The 13,637-nt window shown below is 42.7% G+C and overlaps 1 protein-coding gene across 5 annotated transcripts in view; it reads left to right on the top strand.

Moving 5' to 3' along the window:
- LOC125704500 (putative C-type lectin domain family 20 member A) overlaps window positions 1-13,637 on the top strand; it is a 202,412-nt gene that overhangs the window by 106,601 nt on the left and 82,174 nt on the right. For 4 of the 5 annotated variants that reach the window (XM_048970117.1, XM_048970116.1, XM_048970115.1 and 1 more), the window contains one exon: window positions 163-1,677. The exons of the other annotated variant lie outside the window; for it this stretch is intronic. In XM_048970117.1, coding sequence (XP_048826074.1) covers window positions 163-569 — 407 coding nt within the window. In that variant the 3' untranslated portion in view covers window positions 570-1,677. Of the gene's footprint in view, window positions 1-162; window positions 1,678-13,637 lie in introns of those variants that run through there. 5 annotated transcript variants of the gene reach the window in all.

Genomic DNA, 13,637 nt, shown 5'->3' with positions numbered 1-13,637 from the left:
AACACTGCACAGTTGAATCAGGAAGTTATTTTGTCTTCACTGTTTTGTGAATTTCACTCCCTCTACCCTTTTGGTAATAAATTCATTTCACCAAGTTTCCAAATGTCACATGACTTTCTCTTGAACTTGGCTTTCTGACAATCATCTTACCTTCTGCCCCAGATAGCCTGATCTTGGTAAATAGTAACATGACCTGGAATGAAGCCCTGAATTACTGCAGAACACACCATTGGGACCTGGTGTCTGTCCACAATGAGGAGATCCAGTACTGGGTCAGCAGGTTGGCTGAGGACGCCTCCACTGATCATGTCTGGCTGGGGCTGCGCTTCTCCTGCTACCTGAACTTCTGGTTCTGGGTCAGTGCAGAAAATGTCTGCTACCAGAACTGGGCCCCAAACAACATATCCAACAATAACTTGTGTGGAACCACAGGGGCAGTACAATCTAAAGACCCACATTACTGGGTCAGCCTGCCTGAGACTAAGGAACTCAACTTCATCTGCTCCAAATGTCAGGTTGATCCGCGAATGCAGTACGTGCAAGAATTGTTAAAATGTTTAAACGTGTAACTGCACAGATGAAGTATTTGCTTCCTGCGTTTCTGCTGTAGGAGTTGAAACCCCAGCTCTTGATCTTCAGCACTGCAGATTCAGAATCATATATGATTAGAAGAGTGATTGTGTAGAGGGAGTAAATATAATAATAGACACTTTATAGATCCCCTGTAGGGAAATTATCTTTATGCCTCCACCAACTTACTCTTTGGGGAGTAAATTGACCGCGAAGGGCTGCTACCCATAGCGGCACCCAGGGAGCTGGGGGTTAAGGGTCTTGCTCAAGGACCTGCAGATGTGCTGGGGCTGAGTTTGAACCTGCGACCTTCTAATTACAAGGACAGAGGCTTAGCCCACTGAGCCACACGCTGCCCTGTATATGCCAAATATCTGTCATTTCTTGTCATTGTTGCAATAAGAGTAGAAATAAACAATTTATACACATCTGGGGGTTATTTTTCGTACGAGGATTACTCGTTTAACCGGATGTACAGTAATTGTTGACGATTTGGCATGATCGGTTGGTTTTTCAAAACTCTTGCTGGATATGTTGTCAAAGCAACATATGCAAATCCTCAAACCTGCTCGGAGCAGGTTTGTTCTGTGCAAACAAAGATTAGCTCGCACACGTAATCAGTGTCCATGCGTTGAAATTCATAGATGAGTGACCATTTGATATCAGTGTGCAACTCTGGATATAACAGACTTTGGATATAACGGACTGTTTTGCCAAGTCCCTTGAAGTCCGTTACAACTGGATTTTACTGTATTAAATAATAATTAATCTGACACATAGGAAATGAAACACTGCATTCAGTAAGTACACTGAGCACTACAGTACTCAGTACTCAGTACAGTACCTCATCCAGCTAGACTAATCCACTACACAGCTGTGTTTGAAAAACCAACTTATCCCGGGTGAGTCTCAGTACCATTAACTGATCTAGGATGAGGCATCTAATCTCGGATGATTTAAGTGACGTATGGAAAATACCCCCCTGAACAGAGATGTCGGATGGCGGGTAATGTTGCACCTGACTAACCAGGGCCCTGCCAGGATGGGGGGCCCCGCATAAGCCTTGGAAGTAATTTTAATACTTTCTGTATAGAAATAATAAATGTAAATAAGTAAAAATTTAAATAAATAAATAATAATAACTTTTCTTATGTATCTGGTTCCTGTCCCCATGCCCCCTCCCCTCTCCTTGTCCCTGTCCCCTGCCTCAAAAGCAAAAGTGGTTTGATCCTCCATCATGACATATGCAGTCAGTGGGATTCGGCAATTTTGAACACAAAATTAAACCAAAACTAAAATCAGAATTTCAGAAACGCAAGGAGAGTAGACAGCAAGAGGTAACGTTAAAAGAGAGCAGATAGCAAGAGGTAACGTTAAAAGAGAGCAGACAGCTGCTCTTTCTTTCAGAAACAGAAAAAGCAAAACAGCCAAACAGAAAACGTGCCAAAGAGTAAGTACCCCGCAGTAATGTAAGTTAGCTTGTGGTGTCATGGGGGGGTGGGCTGGCACACTAATTAATCCATCCATCCTCCAATCACCTACCCTGGTCGAGGATTGTGGCTGGAGCCTTTCCCAGGCAGCTCAGGGTTGGAGTCACCCTGGACAGGATGCCAGTCCATAATTGTGTTCACAAAGGTTAAATCATTAGCATTCATACAGAGCTGTTCTATGTCCAACCAGTTACTCTTGTTCCACCGGGATCCTTGAATCCCTCACATCTAGTTATACTGCATCACACTCAGCCTTTCAGAGACCTTTAATAGAGAGACATTCAGCTAGGAGGAACTGCTCCTATTATGACTGAGACAGGAATAAGAAACGGGGTAAGGAGGGTGATTTGAGTCACAGTTACCATCACATACACAGCAGAAACCAGGGTGGGGGCTTTGGGTCACTAGTGGATGCTGTCTGAATGAATGACTGGTACTCAAACGAGCAAATCTGGGCATGGATTAAAAGAAAACTAAATCTTTGGTAAGAACTTTACATGCAGGGGAGAGAACCAGAATGGTTTCAGGACAGATATTATTCACTTTCAGAGTGGGTATGAACAGACTGACTTATCATGCAATTACACTCAGTACTGAAATTTGAGACTCCTGAGTTTTGCCATTTTTCTGTATTTTCAAATGATCAGCTTCTTGTTTAGCTTATACTGAAAAATGGCTTTAAAAAATAATCATCATAAATTGAAGGATCTGTCATGCCTCGGGAGCTGAAAGTTTGTTACGCGAGTGTGAGTCACTGCAGGTCTGGGGGACGGAGAGGGTCTAGGAGGGTCACAATCAAGCTGCCTGGCTGTAACACGCAAGGGAACTGCTGTGGGAGGAGATGGATCCCTGGATACCTCGGGGTCCCACAGTGGACCAGCAGGCATAGGTGAGCTGTTCTAGAGGAGACTTATAGAATGTAGATGGAGTCGATGCCCCCTCTGACTCGGATGGGACACATCAATACTGCCCCACTGTATAACATAATATAACTGCTCGGGCAAACAGAAGTCGCCATTTGAATTTTTCATTGGTCGGCCTTTAGCTTTGATTATGCTGCACGTTTGTCATGCCATTGTTTCCACAGGCTTATGCAACATCTCCCCCTTTATTTTCATCCAAATTTGCAGTAATTTCTCCCCAAGATCCTGTATTGACAAGTGAGTTGAACCTCCATAAAGCCTCCTTCAGCATATCCCAAAGACCTTCAATGAGGTTAAGGTCGCAACTCTGTGGTGACCAAGTCATACGTGAAAATGATTCCTCATGCTCCCTGAACCACTCTTTGGCAATTCGAACCCAATGAGTCTTGGCATTCTCATCCTAGAATATGCCCATGCCAACAGGGAAGAAAAAAATACATTTATGATGGACGGAGGAGTAACCTGACCATTCAGTACATTCAGGTATTCAGTTGACTTCACTTTATTGCTGCATAACATTGCTGAGCTGTAATAATGATCCAGTCTTTGGCTAAGTACTTTCTAATTTAAATAAACTTTTGTTTTTTGGCCAAGCCTTGCATGTTAGAAAGTTTCGGAATGTTCAGATTTCTAAAAACTGCAATTTTGTGTTTGGCCATTTAGAGGTGTGTGACTTAAAACAGCCCCCCAGAGCTCGTAGTGAAAAATGCGGGCTGTGATTAGTGGTAGAATGCACTTCATTAACATGTGACTCACCAATACTTTGATGTCTCTACTCCCAAATCATATAAATTGACTATTTGCACTTAAACCCAACACTTAATCTGATGGCAGATCAAGTCAAAAAAATTGCCATTTAACTTGTGCAAGAGTTACATGCTTTATTGACCTAAGTGCATGGGAGAATCAGCCCCTCTGAAAACTGCAATGCCTTAAGCTGAGAATATGGATATAGATTTCTTTTTTGTAGACATGATGTATTACTCTGGAAGTAAATATATTTTGAAGAAATCAGTCCTGCTGTAACAGAAATAAGGAGTTGCTGAAAAACTTTGTCTTCACTAAAATTGTGTACTAAAATACACATTTCCAATTGCAAAAATAGGGTTAGGAGAATGCGACTCCGAAATTTAGAAACTTATTGTTACGATCCACTGGTTGGACGGACAAACAAGCAGGCAGGAAATGGGGAAGGATGAGGCAGGCAGGCAAACTACGGGGAAAATAAGGGTTTATTTGGGAAGACGGGGTAGACAGTGACGTACTAACACTCCGCTTCGCATCGTGGCCGCATTACCACCTCGGGTGTGCATTATTTTCTAATAATTCAACGGCCCGTCGTCAATTATTCCTTACTTAAAGCAGCATAACTGACCCTAATTGCAGTTAGAGACAGTAATGTAATTTATACACGTTTGAAATAAGAAACAATAACAAGACTTTAATACATTATGTCATAAACATCTCCTATGGGTCTTATGAGTCTCCCGCGAATTGTAACCAGTTTGACTGAACGTTCAAAACTCACTAACATCCAATGCAGCCAACAAAAAGTACTCAGGATGTCCTCTAAACCTCCCCTAGATGTTTTTTGTGGAATCCTATAAACATCATTAGGACGTTCTCAAGAGACGTCCAGTGAACATTTGGGGACTTTGAAGGAACATTCATGGTAAGTTCTTAAACCCCCTTATTCCTTGTTTTGGCCAGACTGCTCATTTATTTACTGCAAGAAAAAGTACACAGGATAATGCTTTAAGTAGCAAAAGAATAACACCAAAAATTATTACAAGGTAACTTTTCAGTTAGCCATTTATTTATTTGTTTGGCTTTTAATTTTTTTGTCTCTTAAATGTGACTTTAATGTCTTTTACTTAAATGTATTCCTCTGCCTTTGTAAAGCAATTTGAATTGCCTTGTGTCTGAAGTGCACTACACAAATAAACTCCCTGTAGGTGTTAGGATCGGCGCCCATCTGGCCCTGTCCCACGTGTTTTGTCCCCGTTTGGCCAGCAGGTGTTGCTGTCCATCCAGTTTCCACTTCTGTCTTGTAGCCCTATAGTCTAGTATAGTATGCTTCCCCAAGCCCCAGGTCTCTGTATAGCTGAATGAGCTAAGCAGTTTTCTGCCATTCCCAATTATTCATACATGGTTGTGGGTTCAAGGCTGGACAGAAGCCAGTCTCAATTAATTATGATTTAATGTTTGTTGTTTTTTGTGCTCTCCTGGTTTAATGTTTGTATAGATATTTCAATTATACGTCCTTTTTTTGCTCCTTGTTTCATATTCACACAGTTGTCTACTTTTGCCTTCCCTTAGTGTTTGGTCATTTTCCCCTCTTTCTTAATTGACCTCTCTATTCCTGTTAACTGTAATTATCCCACCTGTGCCTTGCTGCCCTGTGCCCCTAATGATTAGTTGATTTCATTGTCCTCACTTGCTCTTCCTTACCACTCGTTCTGCATAGCTTCCTGCCCCTTGTTAATCATTGCGATCAGTGTATTTAAATTCCTGCCTTTGCTTTGTCTGTCATTGCATGTTACTGTGGGTTGTTATGTTGCTCCACTCCCTTAGTAGTGTTGTTTATAGTTCTTATTGTTTTTTTCTCTCCTGTTTAGTTCTGTCCCTTGTGCTCCTTTAATTTTGTGCTCTTCCCCAGTGTGTTCTGTTCAGTTAATTCAAAAACTCTCTGTCTCACAGCTGCTCTGTGAATCGCTTCTTTCCTGCCTGTGCCACGCCCAGCCATGACAGCAGGAAGTGTCCATAGGTATGGAAAGTATCACTAAACATATTCAAAATTATATAAGTTAAGAAAACGATGTCCATCCATATTTCCAGCAGAGTGAGATTTCAGCACACCACCTCTGTTTCCGCCAAACTACCCCCCCCTTCATGTGCACCACTCTTTGTCCAGTGGTGTTTTCGTGAGGATGCAGTGTCCTGACATATAACCTGTCCTGACTTTGTAGCCTTAAACACAAACATTGGGTGACTGATTTTAACTGCCATTTAACTTGAAATTCTACATTAAATCACTTAAACATTACTGCTGTCTTAATGTTTACTGGTCAGACATTAAGATTTCAGATATGAATGAGTGAAGTGAGCAGGTAGGAGCCATCTGGGCGACGGCCACAGGCAGGGCAGACAGAAGTACGGTGGGGTCCTCACCTGGACTGGGCAGCACAGGCCTCCTCTGGGCCAAGCGAGTGCGGAGCAGCGACGGCCTTTTCCAGGTAGGAAGCCGGTGAAGCTGAACTGGGCACGGAAGGCAGTGGTGAGGTCAGCTCCCTGGGGGGCTGTGCTCGCTTTTTTGTCGTTGCCTCCCTTGCCCAGAGACTGCGGCTTGTATGTCCTCCCATTGTGACTCTCGTACAGGAGGTGGGATGGCTCTGGACAAACCTGCGTGCAGGATAATCCACCAGCTTCGAGTACAGATCCAGGAGGGTGAAAAACTCAGTGGCTGAGACACACAGAGTAGAGCTGGTCTGACCTGGCGAGGACGCGGTGAGCTGAGTGGTGTCTGAGGGCTCGGGAGAGGTAGGGAAAGTGGCTCGATGCAGCGCTGTAGTGGCTGTATGCGTTGTCCCCTGGATCCTGCAGTCAGCAGACGAGATGTCGGGTTCATCCTCTCCAGAACCTGTCATCTGCTGCCAGAGCCAGTCCTCTTACGAAAGTAGTTGGCCCCTTCCTCAAACAAACAATCCCCAGGGCTCTTTAGTGTTACTGTCAGACATTGGGTGAAGGAGCGAGTGATCATCCAAGTATAGGGCACACAAGCCCATCCAGGGTGGAGTCCCTGGCAGATGCAGCTCTCTTTCCTCGTGATAGCTAGGCCGGTACAGGTGACACACCTGAGCATTTTCGGGGATGAGCTGGGGAGCCAAGGCAAAGAAATCCTCGGCTGGATCCAAGAAAAAACATCATCGTAGTTCAGTCATTCTTTCACAACGGAGTGGGAGAGAGACGACCCAAATGCAGACTACGTGCAATTGAAACCCCACGGAGGGGAGTTTTTTGGGGGAGACAGACAGGAAAACTCACACAGACAGAGAACAATGACCGAACAGGGACCACAGAACCAGGAGACAGTTTTATAAATGATTAACAGAGGAGTGAAAACGTGGCAGCTGTGGCTGGTTAACAAGAGGGCAGGAACAAGAAGTAAGACTAACAAGCTTCAGGCACAGCTGAGCAGCAGCGACGCTTAAGGGAAACGCTGAGAACAGACAAGCTGGGCGGGGCTGGATGTGACAGGTGGGATTATGAGGTTATTATTGGGCTGTCGATGTCCAGCTCCAATCGGCTCCACTGCCCTCATATCTGATTCATTTACCAAGCCAGCATATAAAGGCCCGTGCATGTGCATTGTTCTGGTTCCCAGAATCCCGGCCATTTATTTATTTCTCCATTCATTTATTGGACGTAAGAATAAACTGATGAATAAATAAATATGAAGCAATACAGCATTGAATGGTTTTAATGGAATTAATTTTGCTAGTAAACTTTTGCAAAGCAAATTGATTTGGAAAAAATAAAGAAAAGAAAATAAGGAAACTGAAATGCTTGAATCGAGGCTGCATTGCCAACTGAATATTTATAGCACATTGTTTTTTGTATCTGTTTAGTGTGAGCACTCTATAATTTTTTAGAAATCTACATTTTTAAATTATGGTTTAATCCTGGTTCTCCTGGCAGAAGGTTACACTGTGAGGCAGGCTACCTCCAGGCTCGGAGTTTCTAAGATAGCAGCACACAAGAACAAGATGAAGCAGGAGGCAATATCAAAACAGCCAGGGGAAGGGCAGAAGCAACTTTATAATGCCAAGACGACCATTAACTTTCCTAGCAGTGCCTCATAAATTGGAGAATGACCTCAAGTGAACATCAAAGAGAATGGGAAACATTAAGTGGTGTGAAGTGCACTGCTAGGACAGTTCATAAGAGGCAGGATTGAAAACCCGTAAAGCAAAGAAGAAGCCCTTCATAAAGGAGAAGCAGGGAAGAACCAGGCTGGAGTTTGCAAAACAATGTGTATTTTACCCAGGTTCCCTTTCCTGGTGTTTGAGTCCTTCGTGATTATGACCCTCACCTGTGTCTTGTTGTTCCCAGCCCACACCTGTCCCTTGTTATCTGTGTATATATGTGCCTCCTCTTGCGCTTATTGGTCTGCTGGTCATTGTGTGTTTGTGTCTCACCCTGTGTGTCTGTCCTTCTTGTTTCCTTCCTAGCGTGGCCCTAATGAGCCCTGTCTGCAGCTCATTTGTCTTTCTGCTTGTTCCTGCCCTCGTGTCAGTCACTCCCAGCTGCCCCCTGAAAATATCTCCATCCATCCATTTTCCAAACCGCTTATCCTACTGGGTTGCGGGGGGTCCGTAGCCTATCCCGGAAGCAATGGGCACGAGGCAGGGAACAACCCAGGATAGGGGGCCAGCCCATCGCAGGGCACACTCACACACCATACACTCTCACATGCATTCCTACGGGCAATTTAGTAACTCCAATTAGTCTCAGCATGTTTTTGGACTGTGGGGGGAAACCAGAGTACCCGGAGGAAACCCCACAATGACATGGGAAGAACATGCAAACTCTACACACATGTGACCCAGGCGGAGACTGGAACCTGGGTCCCAGAGGTGTGAGGCAACAGTGCTAACCACTGCACCACTATGCCACTCCTTGAAAATATCTCAGTGAATAAATTTTTTTGAATGTCATGTATAATGTGTTGCCCCAATAAAGATTTGCCTAAAAGATACAAATCTGTTTGAAGTTTGAAGTCTAAAATTGGCTTCTTCTTTCATCTCAGTGTGGTAGTTCCTAGAATCCCATCTTAAACATAAGTTGTCAGTATAATCTCAGATTCATATTCTATTTGTCATGACCTGCGCGTCCAGTCCTCGTGTGTACCACGCCTTCTGATCATCCACACGTCCTTCCCCGATTGTGTCCAGCTGTTTCTTGTTATTTCGGCTCGTTTTCTGTATTTAGTCCACGTCTGATGTTCGTCACTGTCTGCTCTGTCTTCCCCAATAAACCCTCGTATTCCTGCATTCCGCTTACCTGCCTCGTCCTTCCCTGGATACCTGCCTCGTCCTTCCCTGGATACCTGCCTCGCCCTTCCCCGGATACCTGCCTCATCCTTCCCTGGATACCTGCCTCGTCCTTCCCTGGATACCTGCCTTGTCCTTCCCCGGATACCTGCCTCGTCCTTCCCCGGATACCTGCCTCGTCCTTCCCCGGACACCTGCCTCGTCCTTCCCTGGATACCTGCCTCGTCCTTCCCTGGATACCTGCCTCGTCCTTCCCTGGATACCTGCCTCGTCCTTCCCTGGACACCTGCCTCGTCCTTCCCTGGATACCTGCCTCGTCTTTCCCCGGATACCTGCCTTGTCCTTCCCTGGATACCTCCCTCGTCCTTCCCCGCTTCCTGCCTGCTCGCCTGACCCTGGGTGTCACACTATTATTATCTGTAATTTGGCAATTTACTATTTTTTGCAAACTTAGTATCACTAAATAGTCATAACCAATTATTTATCATCAAATCTTTAAAAATTCTATTTAGGGAGAATATGTGCATGTCTGATATGTAACAAAGTGAAATCTGACTAAACACAATATTTAAATAAACACACAATTTATGCGTAAAACTGAACCTCTATTCATCTTTGTATTTACTTGTCAAATTATTATGCAAAATAGAATAGAATGTAAATAGATGTTGGCACATGATAGCTTGTTCATTTACAGGAATGCACCGTGACAGGACTGTTGGGATCCACTGTGCACCAGCACCTGCAAGGGGACACTGGTGAATGACGACCCTGAGGGGACCGTCACCTAACAGACCCCTATTCAATAGCATTCCTTCAATCAGCCATAACTCCTTAGGGGAATTTTTTGGTTCCCTTGTCTCCAGAATCTCCAGAATACTAAAGCTGAATTGAAGGTAACTTATGTTACATGTATATTTTAACTGATAATCAAGAAGAATAATCTTCACAAATAGAAATGTGCCTTAATGCTCACCTGGACAACATCTGAAACAAACTACAACATACTACATAACTGATTATGTCACACACATACTCTCCATAATTTATATATCTATCTGCCTATTCATTTGCACCACCTTGTTGAACTTTGTTTGTTTCACGCATTGTCTTGGGTTTGTAACTATGTTTGCATAACCCAACTACTGCAGTCAGTAGTATCGCGTCATGCTTGTTGCTTTCTGTGTAATGCCAGAAACCAGGACATTTAGGCCATTATTGTGAATATAATGATTACAACTCAATGCAATAGTGTAAGAGCACATAAAGACCAACAGAATAGGATTGAAGAATGAAACACATGTACTGATTTCATTGCCCATCCATTCTTGCTCACAGGTGTAGCTTTGAGCATGGATGGTAGGGAGATGTCACTACCGATATTGTGGGAGTACCGTGTGTGTTTGCACTTATAATTGCAATTATGGTCACCATTGATGTGTTCTGTCCCTAACATTGGGCCACATCTACATCACAAAGCTTCTGTTCCTAGTGATGAAGTGGGGGAAATACCTCCTGGAATGTCTAATCCAACCTTGGCAGTCTAATAAAGTGACTGTCTGACAAGCTTGAGTCATAGCATCCATGTGTAGCATTTGGTCATAAGGACAATAACCATAGACTTTCCATTTCCAGAAGAAAAAATACTACGGAATAAGATCAAGGTCTATATATGTGGATGGGCTCCATATTCTGATGGAAACTGTCCCATGTAACAATATAGTTTGTGTTATTGATCCTGGCATCCTGTCACTCCTCAGATGCTAAGTGCCGACTCAATAGGCCATGAAGGAATGTAATAAGGCGTTTGGTGTTTGACTGCCCAGTCATTAGCATGTATTCCAGAACACCAGCGTCTGATGTGGCTGCATACATGGTAATATTTACACCTGTCTGTCTTAATACCTGGATTGTTTCCCTGTGTGGGATGACATTCCTCTCATGCTACCCCGTTTAGGAAATACTGAAGCTGGCTTTGACCCCCTGGATCCCTTCCCCTGCATAAGTGTGGGTGTATTCCTGATTATTATGGTGCATTCATATACATGATTGAAAGACAAAGTGAATCGTATTATGGCACTGAGGTCAGGCAATAGAAACGTACATTATTCACATTCTGGCATGACTTGCATCACACTTCCATTTAAATAACCTGTAAAATGATGTGTGTATTTGTGTCTTTATGTTGTAAATAGTGTTGTTACATTGTTCTGTAAGTACTGAATGTAATATGTTTACCTTGGTGTAAGTGTGGCAAAGTGTGGAGGTACAGTGGTTAGTGGTTTGATTTATGCCTCTAGGACCAAGACTTTAAGTCTCCTTCCCAGCTCGAACCCGGGTCCCAGAGGTGTGAGGCAACAGTGCTATCCACTGCACCACCATGCCGCCCCCAGTCCAATAACATGAGAAGGTGAACTGGAGCTGCAAAATTGCCTCTGTGAGTATGTGCCTTGCAATGGTTTGGCCTCCCATCCTGGGTGATTCCCTGCCTTGTGTCTTCAGCTTCTGGGATTGACCCTGGACCCCTGCAGCTCTGCACAGGACAGGAGGGTGTGGAAAATGGATGGATAACCTGCAGCCTTTAAATAAACCTTCTGTAAACCAAAAGCTCTGCTGAGAAGAAGAACCTCACTGGTGCCTGAAACATTAATAAAACATCTCAGCGAGAGTCTGAATTAACACCTGCCCTTCTGCAACAAAGTCCTTGCAGTTTATAAGTAATATGAGGTAGATGTTAGAAAGTAATATTTATCCATTAACTTTTAATATAAATGAATGCATTTAGCACTGGAATAAAGAGAAAATAAGGTCGTTTTGTGGTTTAAATTTTTATTTCTTGACTTGTCAGTTGAAAATAAGACAGAACAGCAGTGTAGAATTAGCTTTTCTTGTTACAATACATTGAACAAAAAGTGTTTTTAATTCTTCCTTAACCTATAGTCCTTTCAGTTACTCATTAACTTTTAGTTAATCAAGCATGCAAATGTTTTTCCACCTCCTGAAAGAACCTGAAAACAGAACAAAGTGAGCAGAACAAATATCCAACATGTCTATTCTGTTTTACATACATAGCTCTGTGTACGTCCAGAAGGATTCCAGAACATTCTGTTCATTTAAGTAGATACTGTCACTGTCAGAAGCACCGAGAATCATTTTAACAAGGACAGAAAAGCAGAAACCCTTCAGACTCACAGAGACCAGGTAATGGCATTTATTGGCATTTTTAACCATAATCTTTTAAACTTTTTTAAATATACATTGTAATTTTACTAAAAATATTCTTAGGAATATGAAGATCTTAGATTATCGTTTATTTTACAGCTTTACACGTAACATTAAATTTAGAGAATAAGTTACCGTTATAACACTTTTATCAGCATATATATGGATTTTTTTTATGGGAAGTTTGCAAAAAATCCATTTGTACTCTAAATTTTATTCACTCCACAGAACATTATATTATATTTATGTGCATTTTACATGAATTGCTTTTCATGATACATGTAGCCAAACATTATTTGTACACTGAAAAAATGGTCAAAAATGGAAATGAAATTGAGGATATTGAAGAACAAATTTTAAAAACTAAAATATTACAATTATGTGTGATATGTAAAGAATCAAGAAAAACTTTGTGTAATTGTTTTCAAATAATGTAATTTACTGCCTTCAAACAATTATTTGTACACCTGGCCAATCATAGAGTTGAATGAATATGTGACGATGGGGGGGAATTCCCAGTCATAGTAGAGATCATTTAACACATAACAGCAGATGTTCCAATAGACAGGTAACTGGGTGCCCTTAGTTTCCTGCCTTGGTGGTCATTCTCCACACAAGCATTTGTAGGATTAATTGAGTTTCTCAACATCAATAAAACTGATGAAATATCCAATGCATTGGGGAAAAGAGTGATAAATCTTCACAATCAATATCCTAAATTTCATTTCCATTTTTTACACAGTGTACAAATAATTTTTGCCTGCATTGTATTTCTAAAGTGATTTAAATTGGTGCAGGAGCTGCCCATCCAAGCTGTATGTGTGTGGAGCTTGCAGGCTCTCAAAACTGACCGGAGGTGTGAATGTATGTGTGAATGGTGTGTGTGTGTGTGTGTGTGTGTGTGTGTGTGTGTGTGTGTGTGTCCCCTTACATGGGTTGACTCCCCATCTTGGGTTACTCCCTGCCATGCTCCTATTATTTCTGGGATTGGCTCTGGAACCCTGAATCCCAGTATAGGATAAAGCAGTGTGGAAAATAAAGGAATGAATGGGCTCTAATAAAATAACATGGATAGTCGGTAGGTTTGTTAATCTTACTTGGTCTCCAAGGGAGGAATTACTTTTCTGCTGCTGGTCTAGTTACATAGAGCAGGTGTAACAAGCATATCGTCAGACAATAAGTATAATACACATACAAAAAATACATTTTAATACAACATAATGTAGCAGGAGAAGGAAACGAGGTGTGTGCCTAATTAAGTTCTGGAGGGGAGTGGCCAATCGGAGAGGGCGCTCAGACTATAAGGGTTACCCTGGCACCAATGTTCTAGGCTCCTTGTCGGCGGTCACCTTAATTGCTGGATCTCCTGTTCGTCTGCG

The sequence above is a fragment of the Brienomyrus brachyistius genome, chromosome 12 (assembly GCF_023856365.1).
Source record: "Brienomyrus brachyistius isolate T26 chromosome 12, BBRACH_0.4, whole genome shotgun sequence".
NCBI classification, from domain to species: Eukaryota; Metazoa; Chordata; class Actinopteri; order Osteoglossiformes; family Mormyridae; genus Brienomyrus; species Brienomyrus brachyistius.
Note: the sequence above shows the minus strand (reverse complement) of the source record. Positions and strands in the feature narration are given on the sequence as shown.